This window comes from Adelges cooleyi, unplaced genomic scaffold, assembly GCF_023614345.1.
Source record: "Adelges cooleyi isolate 19-005CV unplaced genomic scaffold, UGA_ACOO_1.1 ACOO_flye_CR_arks_rails_tigmint_CR_PRNA_17, whole genome shotgun sequence".
NCBI classification, from domain to species: domain Eukaryota; kingdom Metazoa; phylum Arthropoda; class Insecta; order Hemiptera; family Adelgidae; genus Adelges; species Adelges cooleyi.
In genome coordinates, this window is record NW_026095827.1 from 605091 (window position 1) to 623495 (window position 18405).

General features: G+C 29.7%; 1 protein-coding gene and 1 long non-coding RNA gene across 2 annotated transcripts in view; both read right to left on the reverse strand.

Annotated features, from left to right (window-relative positions):
• The window catches only part of LOC126833070 (zinc finger protein 239-like), a gene marked incomplete at its 5' end in the record, with an annotated part of 63124 nt that extends 45023 nt beyond the window's left edge, over positions 1-18101 (reverse strand). Inside the window, 2 exons of the mRNA XM_050564198.1 lie at positions 17166-17344; positions 17919-18101. Coding sequence (XP_050420155.1) covers positions 17166-17344; positions 17919-18101 — 362 coding nt within the window. The remainder of the gene's footprint in view (positions 1-17165; positions 17345-17918) is intronic.
• Positions 1345-2647, reverse strand: LOC126833083 (uncharacterized). The gene is made up of 3 exons (XR_007684841.1): positions 2541-2647; positions 1439-1504; positions 1345-1357 (listed from the first exon to the last, which is right to left on the reverse strand). It is a non-coding gene; the product is annotated as an uncharacterized LOC126833083 (long non-coding RNA).
• Positions 18102-18405: the final 304 nt, after the last annotated feature.

Sequence of the window (18405 nt, forward strand, 5' to 3'; positions counted from 1 at the left end):
TATATATATATATATATATATATATATATACATACACATATAATTCACCTTAATAATTTCTTTAAATTAATTATTCGCACAAATATCAGTTAAAAAAACTTGTATTTTCCTTTTATACCCTATTTATCATTTAATGTTTATTTTAAATTATTTACTAAATTGCTTATCATTTCATAACTCTATATAATACTGATTCAATCAAAAAATTCATTTAAGTATTATTTATAACAGTGATTCAATAACCGCTATTGATAATTTCCTTCCAACTTTGTTCCTTTAATTAAATTTGTATGTATATCACGGTTTGTTAATTTATTTTAAATTCCAACATTAACTTGAATAACAGGTAAAATTTGTATTTTACTTTTTACTTTTTAATTTGATAATTTCATTTTAAATTAATTCGTAACTAAATTATCATTTTACTACTTGTTTTAAATTAATTTATCATTTAATAATTGAATATAATAGTGCTTCAATCATGATAATTTCGGTGCAAATTGTTATTTAAATAAATGTAAAGTCATATCTCGACTTATTAATTTCTTTTGATTTATACTAGTGCTTCTAAAATCAGACACGGTGTACGCATACTAAAATATACTAAGTGCCGCAAAGCCAAGTACATATTCCAATAAAATCGGATTGTACTACTAACCGTTGAATAATATATGTACATAAATATATATATATATATAATTAAATATCACTTGATACGTGTAATCATATTATTAATTGTGTTGGTTGTATTCTTACGGTTCGGAATTTGTAATTGCATATTATCGTTAGTGTCCATTTGACCAATAAGATCATATTTATTACTAGTACTTATCCGCTCGCGTTATTTTAATTAGTGTTATTGTTTTTTTACCGTCCATTGGCATTGCACCACCAGTTCTTATCGCTGTGTCGGCGGCGGCGGCGGTTCCTGTGTGATAAGTCAGAGACGGAGGCCATACGTCGATATATTCTAAATTGATCAACACTGTTATTGCTTTGAATATTTTTATTATTATTATTATTATTTTTACCGATATTTTCGTCACTGCTGTAATCGATCGAATCCACTGTCGCTGGTACTCTTTCTGATAAATATATATATTGCGAACGTGTTAGCCGAGTTGTGAATGAATGTTATATTAGATAAATGTAATCGTTATTTTTTTTTGTTTACCCGTTTGCCCGATGTTACTACTACAATTGTTTGCTTCGCTATTTTCTTCTGTGGTCAAGTCTATCCATACTGTAATTAAATAACATAATTATTATAATCATCCTATAGTATTGTATTTCTTTTTTAATTAACCTTCATCGTCAACATGGATTTGACCAGGTCCAGCGTGTTGAGACGCGGTCGCTGTAATGACACGACAGTGCCATAATATTTCACTTTTCTTATTATTGTTCTATTTATTTTGTTGATTTTTTTTTTACTTACTCGGTTCACTGTTAATACTATTGGTGGATTCATCATCATCATCATCCACGGTCAAGTCTACGTGCACTGTAATCACCCAGATCCCAATGTTATGTTTGATTGTGTAAAAAAAATATATATATATACAACTTATAATCATACAGGGTGTCCCATTTTAAAATACTAATCGATTTTTCTCTAAAAATACTGATCCAATCAAATAGTTGCTTGTTAGAGACTTTTAGAGTACAAAGGGGGACATTATAAAAAATTAAAAAATAGGGTACAAAATTCAAAATGGCTGACTTACGGTCAAAAACATGTTTTTTTTAAATGGAAACCATGTATTTTTTGTTAACCAAACAAATGATCTTATCAAAACTAACAGCTTTTGTTGGACATTTTTTTCGAAAAACCCATAATTTGTAATTTAAGTATCTTTAGCTATTTTTAGTTTTGATATTTTATTTTTATGCATATGGTAACCTTGTCATGTGTAGTAACCTTGGTATGTGTGGTAACCTTGGTTTGTGAAGTAACTATGGTATATGTGATAACTTGGTATGAGTGGAAACCTTGGTTTGTGTGGTAACCACGGTATGTGTGGTAACTGTGGTATGTTTATAATTTCCTAACCTAACCTAACCTTACCATTACATTATCATTATCTTTATCGTTAACGTTATCCTCTTTTCTGTGTATCACAAAGACAAAACCCATGGTTATCACACATACCAAGGTTACTACACATGACAAGGTTACCCATATGCATAAAAATAAAATATCAAAACTTAAAATAGCTAAAGATACTTAATTTACAAATTATGGGTTTTTCGAAAAAAATGTCCAACAAAAGCTGTTAGTTTTGATAAGAACATTTGTTTGGTTAACAAAAAATACATGGTTTCCTTTTAAAAAAAACATGTTTTTGACCGTAAGTTAGCCATTTTGAATTTTGGACCCTATTTTTAAAACTTTTTTAACGTCCCCCTTTGTACTCTAAAAAGTCTTTTATAAGCAACTTATTGATTGGATAAGTATTTTTGGAGAAAAATCGATTAGTGTTTTGTAAATGGGACACCCTGTATATCTATAAATACTGATCTGTTTCTTTTTTCCTTACCTTCGCCGGGGGTTTGCCGAATTGATCCGGGTTGATGCGGTCCAACTGTAAATAACGTGTCAGGGCGATATTAATCTATTCAATGATATTTCCATATTCGTTTATACCCGAGTAGTGATTGAATCGTCTCTGATGTCGTAGCATATTGCTTCGGCTAGCAAACGTGAACTTGCATACAGCACAAGACCGAGACATTTTCACTGTGTGTGTGTGTGTGTATGTGGTGTTAGGATGAATGCTTTCCGGTTGTTGAAAGACTAAAGATTGAAAGGTTATCGTTAGCGCCGGTACTTATAGTGCAATCGCCGGACAGTCGTCGCAGCGATTACACATTTTTTTATCCGGACGATCTGTGACCTGTTATTTATTCTCCACACTTTGACGCATATCATATCTATATCATAGTTCTGTCTGCTGTTTTTTTTTTTTTTTTAATTACCATACACCGCACTACTGGTAATAGATTGTACATTCCGCGGCCTTTCTGCAATCACGGCGCGATCGTCTTGTGCAATAGTAATTACAAATTTAATCACACATTTTTGACCCTATATATTCACCCCGCGTATGGCGTGATCGATCAATGTCCAACTTTAACTCGGTACGTACCCGTTCTTCGTTAAATTATATTTAACGCTGTTTTTTTCGTTAGTCGCCAGAATGATTTGTCTGTATGTGTTCACGTGAATCTATATATATGTGATCCAAACCGTATTACACTTTATCGCTACTGTTATTTCTCGTTCCACTTCCTATAGTGTGTGTGTGTGTAGATCATATTTTCTATTATAATTACATTAACTACATGCACTTCCACACACACACACACTATTCATACTCCGACCTCAATTGATTTATAATGGCACTGCTATGCAATCGTTCGTTTATAATATTCATATGTACTAGTAATGTTAGATAATCTAATAATGGTAATATTTTTTTACTTTGCACACTGATTCCGATGGGGGTGCCCGGTTACGGCGTTGGGCAAAGGCACTAATCACTATTGCTTAAGTGCTGATGAGAATTGTTAAGAGTAGTGTTAGGTGCCTCGTCCACCTCAGTCTAGATACTTGTTGGAAAAGAAACAGATCTGCTAAAGAAGCGACTGCCCAGTGCTGCTCAACGATTAAAGTAAAAATATGGTTTAAATTAAATTTGAATGTCTAGAGGCTATAAGGCTAGTGTACAGTTCTGCTTACTCGCCGGTTAGAGTAAAAAATTGTTTAAATTCAAATTGAATGTCTAGAGGTCAGTCGGTTAAAAAGCGAGTGTCCGGTGCTTTTTAGAGTAGCCGCCGAGGTCGCTTCTTATTTTAAACATAGTATGGGTTTTTTGCATTTAGAAGCAAAAGTGTTTTGCAAGCTAAGTACTGTTATTAACGGTAGTGTGAGCTACCTGTGTAGCTATCTGTCAGATCAGAAACGTCCTACTAATAATAAGGCGAGTGTGCTACTTGCTTAAAGTACAATTTATTTTTATTTTTAATTTGAATGATATATTGAAAATAAAGTATCTGGTGTTACTTACTTCACGGGCTTAGTAAGCAATGGTTTAAAATAGAAAGAAATGTTCAGAAGTCAGCCGGCTAAATGGTCTGGTATGGTGTACCTATTTGAAACAAAACTTTTTAAAACGTAGTACTCATCTATTTTATATATCTAGATATTGGTCGAATAAATCTCCTATTCTTACAGGCCGGCCACGGTATGTGGAAGTAATGTCGTTATAATTCATAGTACCTATATTTATATGTCTATAGATAGGTATCATATATATCTAGCTATCAGAATTCATACCTAGGTTCAAGAAAATATTTTCCAAGCTAACTGTTTAACTGTAGTGTGTCAAGCTGTTTGTCGGATCAGAAACGATCTATGTAACTATAAAAATTTGAGTAGCTGGCGCTCCTTGCATCATTAGATTAAAATAAATGTATAAAATCAGTCAGTTAAAGATCAAGTGTCCGGTTTTGCTTACTTAAGGGTTTAGTAAGCGATGGTTTAAAAGAGAACGTAATGTCTAGAGGCCGATAGGCTAAAATATCGAATGTCCGGAAAGAAGTGAAGAGTGATAAAAACATTATTTGGATTTTTGATTGACTATTTGACGACAGTGCTTATAAAAACGTCCAAAGAGAGGTTAAATAAAATGTTTCGATGCAAACCTTTTAAGTTTTTAGATCTGGAGAGTTACATAATAATAATAATAAAAATATTCAGTGCATCAAATCAAATACCTATATTATTTTATACTTATCCGGTGACATATTTTCTATGTAATAGATAAATTAATATACATTCATATTTTTTAATCCATACATTTAAATCCATAAATTGATATTTTTTTTAGATGGCTAACCAACAGTTCATCCTACTAAATGATCATAATTAAAAATGTCAATATAATTTTATTTTTCATTATGTAATAAGCGTAGTACCTATACTATATTACATGTCTAGATATTGGTCATTAGAATCGTAATTTGTTGAGAAATCATATCAATGTCAGTATTTGGTATTGTACGTTTAGAATATTAGAATTTAATCATGAAAGCTACACGCGGTATACTTAAGAGGTCTGCTGGTTTATCAGAAGTCCAAAATTGTAGAAAAATTATATGTTTGTGTATCCTGTGAACTCAAGAGTAAAAAATAAATGAAATGTACCTAAATTAGTTATAATATAATGAATAGCACAAATTATAAGTTAATCTAATCCAACCAAAGTGCAATATTCGAATTACAGTACGAAAAATATTGAAAATGCATCTTGAAATATTTTACATCAACTATCATACAATTATTTTAAAATTGGCAGTTAAAAATGTAAATAAGTTATTAGTTTTATAGCTAAATGAGTTTGTAACATCAGCAAAGTGATCTTGCATACAATTTGACATTCTTATCAATTTTCGGCAGGCATGGAAATCAACAGACACTGTAAAAAGTTAAATATATGCGTATGTAGTTAGTATATGTTGTTTATGTATAAGAATGTAATTAGAGCACTACCATATATAAATTAATTAATAAATATAAGAGTTTAATTTAATTATCTAAATTGGTGTTAATTATTTGTAAATTCAATTTAATTGCCTACAACAATAACTGACTAAAATTAACACACACCCTTATATTAACTTTTAAGTGTTTAGATATGGACAGTTACATGATAATAATAATATTCAGTGCATCAAACACCTGTATTATTTGATACTTACAGAGACATATTTTTAGATGGCTAACCAACAATTAATCTTACTAAATGATAATAATTGAATTTTAAAATAATTTTATTTTTTATTATGTATTATCAATAAAAAAAAAAAAATAGCAGTAGTAAAATTTTTTTTAGGGTGGAGCGAACACTTCTATAAATAATGAAATAGTAAATGAAATGTTGACGTGCCTCAGATATTATAATATTAATCACCTATTAAATGAAAAATTAGTTCCAATAAAAATGATTTGACAATATTATTATTATTATTATAAAGATTAAGTGTATTAATAAGTTATATCTACACCAACATCAACTCAAAAAAAAAAGAACTTATACAATAAACTCCTTTAAAAAACGGTCTAACAACACAGAATGTTGAACGCTAAAATAATATGTCAACAAAAGGCAATACTTTAGGTCAATTAATGTATATACATTTTAAGCACACAAAATTAGCCCCCAAATTATAAAACAAATGTATAATGTTTTACTCATTAACAAAGTATCTAAACATTGTGCTAATATTACTATATACAAATACACGGGTAAGTTAAATGGATTTTGAGAAGAGATGCCTGACCTTAACCGCAGAGATTTTTCGACGGCCACAGGAAAATCAATTGTGGACTTCGTGAGACGACAGAACTTCCACAACGCCTTTAAAAGTATAACAATAATAATAATAATTAGTATTTGTCGTATTCAAATACAGAGTGGATAGATAAACACTGACCGTAATAAATACTTTTCCGTTAATATTTAAGACACGTTTCACGTTTATCGTTTTAGCGGTGCTTAATTAGACATACTTTTCAGTATTGGATTTTAATTTTTAAAGTATGGGAATTATCACTGAATTTTCAAAAATAATTTTAAAAAAGCCAGTACAGTGGCGTCGGGGCATAGTGGGGACGGAGAGGTTATAGGTCTACAGATTTTATTAAAACTGAAAGTGATACAATCACTTTCGGAAAAACGCTTCGATGCGAATCTGTGGAAAGTATGTTCAAACTAGTTATAGTGGTTTAGAAGATATCGTGGGACCAGCAATAATGTTCTAAAAATGAAATATTTAGTCTTGTGCGGGGTGGATACGATAAGGGTTAATCGTCTGTCTATAAAAATGTACTGTCATAGTTACCCATATTATATCGTAATTAACAATATAATGAAAATATTTTCATCACCTGTTGACTGTTGATTCACACACACACATAGCAACCTAGAAACTGACTACGGCCAAAGTGTAAATTTACCCTATTTTTGGGGGTTTTCCTTAATAAAAACAAAATTTGACTACGGATTTTTGAGAAAATTGTATATGTTATAGTTCCATTTAAGATATCTACCTTCGGTATAATTTTCAGATCTAAATCTCTAAAACTTTGCTTGAAAAAGTGAAATAAAGAAAAAAATTCTATCCCTTCTAAGGGAAAAGGTTAATGATATTTTTTTTGGTTTGTTAATGTTTATCGATAGTACTATGATTGAAGAACAATTCATATAAATTCGGAACATTTTCAACTATTTAAAAAAAAAGTTATAGAGCATCGTAATTTTAAGTTGAAAAATTTGTACATTTTTTAGGTGTTTTTCTCGATTTTGATGGGGAAGGGGTGACTTTTTTAAATTTTTGTCCCGGTAAAGTACCTTCCAGGTATGATTTCTGATCTATAGAGTTGCTACACGAATAAATCGGTTTAGGGGTTTACAAGATATCGTCTGAGTCCAGACACGAAAATAGAAAATAAAAAAAATATATAAAAACACATCAATGTAAAAACAATACCTTCTCAACTCCGCACCGAAGCTAATAACCTTGGAGGTCTTCAAAATATAAAATTGAAAATCGCCTTCCCAAGGAACCTAGAAAATTTGCCAACAAATGCATACATATTTAAAAAATTAAAATCCAACATTGGGAAGTATGTCTAATTAAGCACCGCTAGCAGATACAATTTACCAATATGAAGTTAACAACATTTTTATTTTAACGTTGTAACTTACTTCAATTAATAATTAGTAATAAATAAATCTTCTGTTCGTAAAACCCAGTTTACTTAAGCTAGGATTAAATTTGGTTGATAAATTCAGAATTATTTTAATCTCCGATTAATCTTAAACCGAGATTAAACGACATTTTAACCGCCGATTGATAAAATTGTTCATAACACTATGTTGAAAATTAACGTTTTTTTAATAATAATAACAATAATGTACTTATAATATTAATAAATTTACGCTAATGAGGCAATTTATTTAAATATGTACAACAATATGCATTAAACTTATTTATTTTAAACTTAATTATTTACCAATTACAACTACAATTATAGAGAAACACTAAATTGCTTATAAAATCCTATTAATATTTAGTACATTAAATGAAACCAATCATAATTTTTCAAGACAGTCTATTATATGTATACAATTTATGATATAGGTATTTATTTGTAAAATATATTTAAAAATATATCATTTAAATTCAACGCAAACAATTTTTAAATTTTGCCAACATAGTATTTAACAGTCGATTTAACAATTGGCTTTATTTTCATAAAACTTTAAAAAGTAAAAAATATAGGATAATCGTTTCTGGATCGATTGAATTTTGTCGATTTTACAAAATTGACAAAGAGACTATGTTATAATTTAAAATAAAAGCATATTTAAGGACTGACCTAACCAAATTTTAGTAGGTTTAATATGATTTATGCATTTTGTATTGTTAACATTTTAAAACAGAGCCGGATTTATGGGGAAAGGAGGTTCAAGTTGGGTTGTTAGGCGGGGGGGGGATGCTCACCATTAAAATTGGTATGACCGTTAAAAAAACAATACCAAGTAACATTTTGTAAGTTTTACGAAAGACAAAATAATATAAAATTAAAATGAATCACCATGGACACGCATATTCTACACCTATTATTTTTCAATAATGAAAAAATTGAGTATATATTGTAATATATACTCAATGATACTCAATGATGAAAATTACAATAATAAATATTGTTACAATGCTTGTAACAATTTTTTTTTTAGACATTAGATTATAGATATAATAATCTATAAAAATTCTCTATAGTCTGTAAGATTTCTCATTTTAATTTTGATAGAATTATTAGTATAGTAAATACATAATCATATACAACGTGGTTACCATTGCCACGTACATTGTAACGCGCAAACGTCTAATAAAATCATTTTTTTTTTATAAATTAATAATATTATTAAAATTATGTATTTTGACAAAAAAAAAATATCCAATTACTTTTATCAGTATTGACTAAGTGTGTTTCACTAACACAAGCTATATCAACATTATGTGTATTAAAAAACGCTGCAAAAGTGTTTCTGTTTTGTTTAAGACCATTTGCACTCCAATTTATGATAACTAAATTTGAGTTTAAATTATGAACTCTGATTGCTATTTAGTTGAGTTAGGAGAGTTCGAATAAATTCGATGACTTTTTTTAGGATTTCTGATATTAAAGTATTGACAGTAGGGATTAATAGTTGTACTAATTCATTAGAGTTGTTGGACTGAGAGTTTAAAAATGATGAAGGTTTTTGAGAAAAATGTTTTTATTTTTTTGTTTTTTCAGCATACGTATCGGTAGAACGTGGATTTGCATTGTTTTGACTTGAAGGGTTAAATGTAAAAACTCATGAATACGTGGAGGGCCGAAATTTGTTGTTTTTGTCATTTGGAACACTTTGTTTGTTAGAATTAAAATTTTGTTTTCTATTTATGGCTTTGTTTTTTATTTGCTTTTAAGCCGTACAGCCACGGTAATTGGCCGGGTGATTACCTTGACAATTAACACAGGTGGGTGGTGTTGATTTGTCTTTGGGTAAGTTTGAGTAGTGGCGGTCTGCAGTACATTTAACACATTTATTAGGTAATGCAATAATGCAGTATGCAATAATCATCAGCGGAGGTGAGATTTGGCTTCAAAAACTGATTTTTGTTAACAATGTTAAAATCGTGAACTAACATTGGAATTATTGTATTTCGGAATTCGATAAATTTAGTGATGACATAAATATAGAGAGGTGGTATTTTTTGTCTTACCTATGGAGGGTATAAATCGATGTCATTATCCGAATCAATGTTTGTGTCATTTTGAGTTTGTAAAGGTTTGTATCTGTTTCTGTTAACTATTGGTGGCGAAAGAGCAGTACTGGATGTTTTTTTGACAGGACTATTTTTTGAAGAAGTAGGCATTTCTTTACTTAGCTTAGTACAATAAGTATGATGACACAAGCGATTTATAGACAATGAATGCATGAGAAAAAGAGGCCGCCGGTTTTGATTCTTATTGAAGGCGAGAGAATATCACGGCAAAACTTAACTTTTAGCTCTTTGGGAGAGTTGTAAGCATATTTTATAGTGAAAGGTCTCGTATAAGAATAGTAGAATGACTATCTAGGAATCTATGATAACGGGTGTAAAGTTAATTGGCATCTTTGAAAACAGTTTTGATTTGTACCTAGAACTAAGTGTAATGGTAAGTTAGACACATGTGTAAGAGCGAGGCAGAGAAAAAAAATCGATTTACATAAACAACATACATACTCATAATCGATAATATCTACTAAGGTATAGTTTTGACGTATACTCGAGTAAATAAAAAAAAAAATAGTAGGTGTATTTCATCGTCATTGTTATTGTCTTCAGTAGCAAAAATCGTTTCTTCGACTCGTAAGTGAATTTCAGTTTCCAGTAAATAAAAAAATAAAACGGGATGTATTTCAAAATTTCTCTTTTGTTTTGCGCGTTATACTTCATTACGGCAGTGCGGGTAAGTAAAAGACAGTTAATAATATTAATAATAATAAAAATACTTAATAAGCAATATAGTATAAGGTCAATGTTTATTTTTACAAAAACCAAACAATATTAAATTGCGTATGCGATGATTTGCAGAGTATTGGACTAAGCATGGGACAAATCAACTCATGTGTTCAATTGGCGGAGAAGTACAATATAAGTAATAATGAATTTAACATTATCCAGTCCATAGAAAGTAATGTTCTAACTTAACATGTATTAAAATACACAATGTTATTTTATTTACACATAAACGATAGCAGTGTGTAGAGTGCCCAAATATGCAGTACAAAGGATATGAGGGGGGCAAAATGATCATGAAAATAAAAATTGGGCATTTTTTGTTATGATAGGTACCCACATAATTTTGTAATACTATAACGGTTTCAAAAACAATTAAGAGTTTTTCCCTTTTATTACTTACTTTAGGGTTTCTAAATACTGAAATTTTAAAGTGAAGCAATACCAGTCATGTGGGTATTTGCAAATTTGTTTAAATAGATTTGTTGATTAGCTGTATACGAGAAATGTTTTGTCGCCATTTTTACGTTATTCTTTCACTTTCCGTTAGAAATAAGAGATAAAAGATTAAAGATTTGATAGACATGTTGAGAGGTTCCTTGGAGCGGACATAATAACTTGGGTTTTTTGGCCTATTCTGTTAATATATTCTACATTTTAGAGGTGTACAACTAACAGAAAGTAGGCGAAGCGGATGAAAGAAGTTATCTAATTTTAGTAAAAAAAATGCTATTTTTAGTAACAAATTTAACAATATACCAAATACTCTTCAAAAAATAGACTTGGAATCCTAATAAATGTACAGGGTGTAACGTAAAGTCTTACCGAGCTTCAAATGTAACATTCAGGATGCTCAATGGGTACAAAAAAAATTATAAATATATATTTTTTTAAAATTATTTAAATTAGAGCTCGTGTCTCATTAAAAAATGGTTTTACGAAAAAAAATATTCCAGATTTAAAATAAGGAAAAAAAAATCTTGTTGAATTGATGTTTAATATGACTTTTTGGGATCTGGTCTCACATACGTCCAAAGGCCGGCATGTGACTAATACCAACGTATGGCATGCGACACATCATTTAACATAAAATAATTTTCAAGGCACCGCAGAATTGAGAATAAAATTCTAACCAAAAACGGTGTGTCACGTGCCATATGTTAGTTTAGGTCACATGCCGGCCACTCAGTGGCCACTCGGTGGACGCATATGTGGCCAGATACCAACAAATCATGTTACATATCAATTAAACGAGATTTTTCCTCCCGATTTCAAATTTGAAATGATTTATTTCTTAAGACCATTTTTAGATACGAGTTTAGTTTTAAATAATTTTAAAATAAAAATAAAGGGTTATCAGTTACTGTACTCATAGAGCATCCTAAATGTGTCATTTAAAGCTTGGTAGAACTTTACATTACACCCTGTATTTCTCACAGATAGTAGTTACACATGACTGGTTGTACAAAACTTTGAATTTTCAGTACTGAGAGGGCTTTATTTTTGTGTAATTAAAAAATGGTCAAAACTCATGATTTCATTTTAAACCGTTAAAGTAGTACTAAATAACACATTTTATTTGATATTGATCATTTTTATATTTAATGGACCATAGCGGGGGGGGGGGATATTTAATTGCGAATTATACAATATATAAATCAAAATTAAATACTGTTAACGGCTTGACCGTTTTGGCTCATTTTTTTTTTTTAATGTTCGAAACTTCAACGTAACCCAAATAAGTTTTTCACAGAATAGTTGTTTGAACGTGTAAAAACTGAACGGATATTTGTATAAACTCACGACCTTATGCGTTATGACCTAAAAGTAATTTTCTCAGAAATCAGATATTGCAATTGTATCTATTAACCCGGACGAAGCTGGATACATGGGAAGCTATTAGGTCAAACTTTTTTTGTGTTATGGCGTTTCAGACTTTTTACAATATACTCACCACCCTTTTATCACCTTAGCGCCTATACAAACTTATCACTATGCTATCTCTCCACCAACCACCTCTTTTTCAGCGTTATTCAATATGGTATAAATGATTTTCATGGTTAAGAAAATGTTTATGGTTCTTATTTAGGTTCTTTTTACCTTTAAAACCGGGTTAAGGTAAATAATTATACTTTTAACTGAACTTTATTAATCAAAGATATATTACAATAGAACCAACAACATCTGTGACCGATGATGAAGCTATGCCGGAATTATTAATAAATTTGGCCAATGTAGAAAAGGAATCTGACTACTGGGCGGTAATACCAAAATAATAAATATATCTACTTATATATATTTTTTTTAAAAGCATAAAAATAATGAATAAATATTACTTTTATTTTGTTTCTATTTAATATCAGGAAAACGGTTTGACTACTTATGAAGTAAGACTTTTCGTGAGAATGTTTACCGTACAAGACCAAAAAGCTGACCATGACGGGCTTCTTACCTATGCCGAATTAAAGAACCTAATTGACAACGGTTTAAACCTTGAACGTCACGTTAAGGATAAAATAAAGAACGAATTTAATAGTAAAGATTTATAGACTATGTGCTTGAAGTTTAATAATAACATGAGAATTTTTAACTTATTTTTAGATGTCAAATCAATTAACGCACAAAAGTTCTTGGCGGCCATATTGAAATATAAACCAGAAGTAAGAAATCGGTTAGCCGTAAAACCAAATTGTATTCGTCCTAGTACGCACGCTTAAAATGCTGCTGTATTATAAAGATGGCAGTACACTTACATACCTGTTATTTTTTTAGGGTAAAGGTCTAGACAAGACACAGATAGAAAAATGTTTCGCTCTGTATAGATCTCATTTGAACCACCTTATTACTCGAGAACAAAACGAGTTACTTCAGAAGTTACATATTGTTTCCGATGAGTATAAACATCTATTGGAATTCGAGCCCGTCCGTAAGCAATAATATAATGTTTAATTATATTATTTTAAGCATAATTAAAATTTAACAAAAAAAGAATCCGCTCCACAGGTAAACATTGAATCACGGATATGTTATCTCTTATCACTTCTCTCTTATCTATCTCATATCTCTTATCATTGATTTATCTCTTATCACTCGGTGAAAGTCAAAGCGAAAATAACGACATGAAATTTCTTGTATCCATTTCAAATAATATATCCATCTTAGAATAAGAACAAAGTTTAATAATCTGCTTATAGGGTCCGCTGCAGAGGAGTTACGAGAGTTCTTAGTCTTTTGGGCAGAGCACAATGAAGATGTCGACAACAATGTAATGTTACTAAGTATAATATATATTGATTACGCTTGTGTGCAGTATCACATCGGTCTTACTTTTGATTAGGTCGGTTAGCTGTTTATTAATTGAAATGTTGATTTTTTTTTAGGCGCCATTATTGACTAGTAGACAAGTTAGGGAACATATATGGCAGTTCTCTTTGTACGACAAGGACAAGGACGGTGTGCTAAACTTTTTGGAATTTAATCAGCTCGCTAGTACTTACTTTCCTGGAGAAGACGCTGAACTCATTTTGAAGACAAAATATGATCCCGATAGTAATTTTCCGAATTAACTAATAATAGGTAACGTACGGCGCATTATAAAACAAACAATATTTTTTTTCTAGACGGTCATTCAATGAGCGCTGCAATGTTTTTGTACATGCAACTCACGATACGTCCTGAAAACAGGACAATGTGACACTGTCGAAATTTACTTCTTGGTATTTTATTGTAAAAATATTAATTCAAGTATTTCAATAATTTACAATATTTTATTTAATGTCATATTATAACCCTTCAATTAAAATTATATTACGTTTTAAAATATTGCCTGGTGTCGTATATTCTAAATAAATAATGAAATTTCTATTTTGTTTTTAATTTGTTTAATATTTAATGTTTTCGATGCCTGATAGACTAATGATGCTCATTCTTTTATGAGTGTGTCAGATAATTAACTAATAGTAGAGGCATACCAGACAGCCAGTAAAAGTTGAAAATTGAACATTCGTGTAATTCTTCCCCCCCCCCCCGTCATGTACAAACTAGATAAGATTTGTAATGTATAGAGTTACTACTCGATGGAATTGGTCCAGTGTTGAAAGGGTTACACTCTACACAGACTTAAAAAAAGCACACATCATAGTAAAACCAATAGCATCTCTAGGCTGAGGATCGAAGCGAAAATAAGGAAACTATTTCAGGAAGTATAAATTAAAAACTATTACTAAACTTAATTATATTTCGTGATTACCGGGAAATATATTATTTAAGTAAACGTACAAATAATGTACAATTCAAAAAATAATGTTTGTAGTTATTATTTTGTTGTGACAAGGTTTTTTTTTCGAAGATAATCACTAACAATTTAAGTAGTGGTAAAATAAATTTTTTTTGAGATTTTTTTTAAGCTTATGGAGTATATTTCACGTCTCTTTTTGCGACATAACGCGATAGAGTTTTTAGTTTTTATAAAAAGTTTTATAAAGGCTAATCAACTAGAATTAGTGTTGTTCGCATCAAAAGAAAAGCGGCCTATTTGTTGTTGTTGCAATTTTTTTCTCTACATTCTTATTTTTTTTATCGACCTATTAAATTATACACGCGACGACTTAGGTGTTTACTTCTCTGTGAACAGTTCAATGAAAACAAGTTGTTTACTTTCAAACGCATACTTAACAAGTAGGTACAAGTATGCCAAATCGTAAATTTACAGTGTGTGTCTGCTGTTATTTTATTTTGTTCGCAATGATGTATTACAAACGGCTAATCGTGGTTGTTTATGCCACAGATAAGATAAAATCAGATAGTGCGCTTCCTATTAAGCACATGTAATTCTCAAAAACGTTTCACTTTAGCGATATTGATGTACGGAATACGGATTAGCATTTTATAATTCTGATTTATTTATTTTTATATCAAATCTGGTTAAATACTAATTTTTAAATACAGAACTATTATTTTAAAATATTATCCCAAGGCAAATCTTAGAAGTATTAAATTAAACTTTTTATAATAATATAAAATAGTTGAAGATACATTTTACAGTATTTATCAAACTTTTTAGCCTTTTATTATAATATTTATACAAATAACAAAAAAAAAACAAAATTATTGTAAGATCATAACAATCACTGACAAAAATTATTTATATTTATGTGAGCTACAAAATATGTTTTTGTTTTGCAATAATGTGTTCTTATATACAATTTTTTTATGTCTGCCCAGATGATATAATTTTAATAACTGAATCATTGACTACACTAAGGAAGAATATTGGTCAAAATTTGCATTTAAGGCCACATATAAAAATATAGGAGTAGGTAACTTAATATATAATTTCAGGACTAGCGGATAAAATAATATTATTTATACTTCAAAGGACGGTATTTCCCGGTAATTTGTAGTGATTGCGCGAATAAAAACTTTAGTGCTAAATTCACCAAGTAGTCATACAAAAGTATAAAAGAATATCATCTAATTTTTCAACTTAGGTTTTTTGGTATTTTTCATTATAAAATATTTTAAAAATTGACTAAATATTAATAATAAATAATATTGAAGTTGTTATTAAAAACATTTAGTTCACACAACATCTACTTTGTCCTTTCAGGACCGATATAAAAATATTGAAAGAAAAGCGGCCCGGTTTAACCTAACCTTTAAGATAATTTGACTACTTAAAAAAAAAGTTATACCGTAATGTAATTTTAAGTTGAAAAAAATTTGTTTGCGTATTTTTTTATTTTAAAGAGAAGATGTACACTTTTTAGATATTTAGCCTAAAAAAGTACCTTTCAAGTACGAATTTTGTTCTATAGGTATAATTAAAAGAACTAACAAAACTTAGAAGACTCTATAAACGCCCTTTACTAGATAACATTGTAGATATTTCTTTTGAACAAAACATTGCACTATAATGGTTGATAAAATAAATAATTTAGTATGAAACTAAACTTTTTAATTCTTATTTTCATTTACATTAAAACTGTGAATTGACTGCAAAAATATAAAAAATTAGGTTCTACAAAAGTTGCAACTGATGATATCATATCATATTGTTGACTATATTCTAAAGTAACTAATTAATTCTATTTTCTATTAAGATTGATAACCAGTTTCCTTTTTTTAAAATAATAGACCTGTCTATATAACTAAAATACGATTTATTCGGAAAATGTATACAAGTCGACAATGATATATAAATCTAATAAAGAAAAAATGAAAGAAAACAAATAGAATATAAAAATGAACTATTTAAATAAAATAAGTTTAAATCGGTGGTAGGAAAGTAAACACAAATATTGTGACAAGAAGTAATTTATGGAGAGCGGAAGTCGAAAAAATAAAATAATGAAAATAGAGTTTAAAAAAGTAATTAAAAGCTTTTTCTTGATCAACTGCATAACACATATAGTAAAACGTCTACAAAAAATACATATTTACTACAAAGTAGAACAAGTTACAACAGTTTTCAAAATTTCATGACGGTCTAGATTTCCGAACATGTTTCGGCATGATTGACACTGAAGACCTTTCACCCAAGTGTATCATTATATGCTTTTTATGATTTCCTAATTGTGAAAATGTCTTCTTACATATCTCACATTGAAAAGGCCTCTCATCAGTATGTGACCTTCTGTGCTTACTTAGAGTTCCAGAATGTGAAAATGTCTTCTTACATATCTCGCATTGAAAAGGCCTCTCACCAGTATGTGTCCTTTTGTGCCTATTTAGATCCCCAGATTGTGTAAATGTCTTCTTACATATCTCACATTGAAAAGGCCTTTCACCGGTATGTGTCCTTTTGTGTGTTTTAAGGTGTCCAGATTTTGAAAATGTCTTCTTACATATCTTACAATGAAAAGGCCTTATACCCGTATGCCTCTTTTTGTGCTTAATTAGATCTCCAGTTTTCGAAAATTTCTGCTTACATATTTCACACTGAAAAGGCTTTTCGCCATTATGTCTTCTTATGTGGGTTTTCAGAACTACAAATTGTGAAAATGTCTTCTTGCATATCTCACATTGAAAAAGCCTCTCGCCTGTTTGTGGCCTTTTGTGCTTATTTAGATCCCCAGATGTTGATATCTCCCAGCCTAATTCACATTGAAATGGTTTCTCAGTTGTGTGTGAAATAATGCATTGTTCAATCGATCTGAATGGAAATTCTTCAGTTTGAATTTGATTGTATTTCATATTACTAATGAGTGTTTTGCAAAAAATAATAGTTATAAAAATATTATGATAATAACTTAATATATAATATGTACAATATATATATATATTTATTCAATTCTTACTTGATGTAATGAAGTTGCACATCGTCGTCCTTGATGTCTGCTAACTCCTGGTATTCTTCATTTTCTACCTCAGACACAAAAAAACAATCTTTGTCAATTTCATCGACCTCCTGTTTAATTTCAGCAACGGTGTTTAGTTTTCTAATTGATGTTTCTTTTTTTGAATATGTGTTAAATCGAAGTCTGATTCAACGAAACTTAAACAAACACGTAATATAAATAATTTTATTACGATATTCATTTATAGAAGGTAATACCAAACAAATATTAAGATTAGGATTGATTCATTGGGATCTATTTATAAAAAAATCCGATTTTTCTAATCTAAAGAACAAAGCTTCTTTTAATACCAATACACTTTGATTTTATTTATTTGAGTTTTACATGGTTAATAATTTATGAGATATTATAAGTCTAGGGCGTATTTCTAAAAAAATGGTCAAGTTCGAATTTATTTTCAATACATTTTTTTAGCTTCTTATGGGAC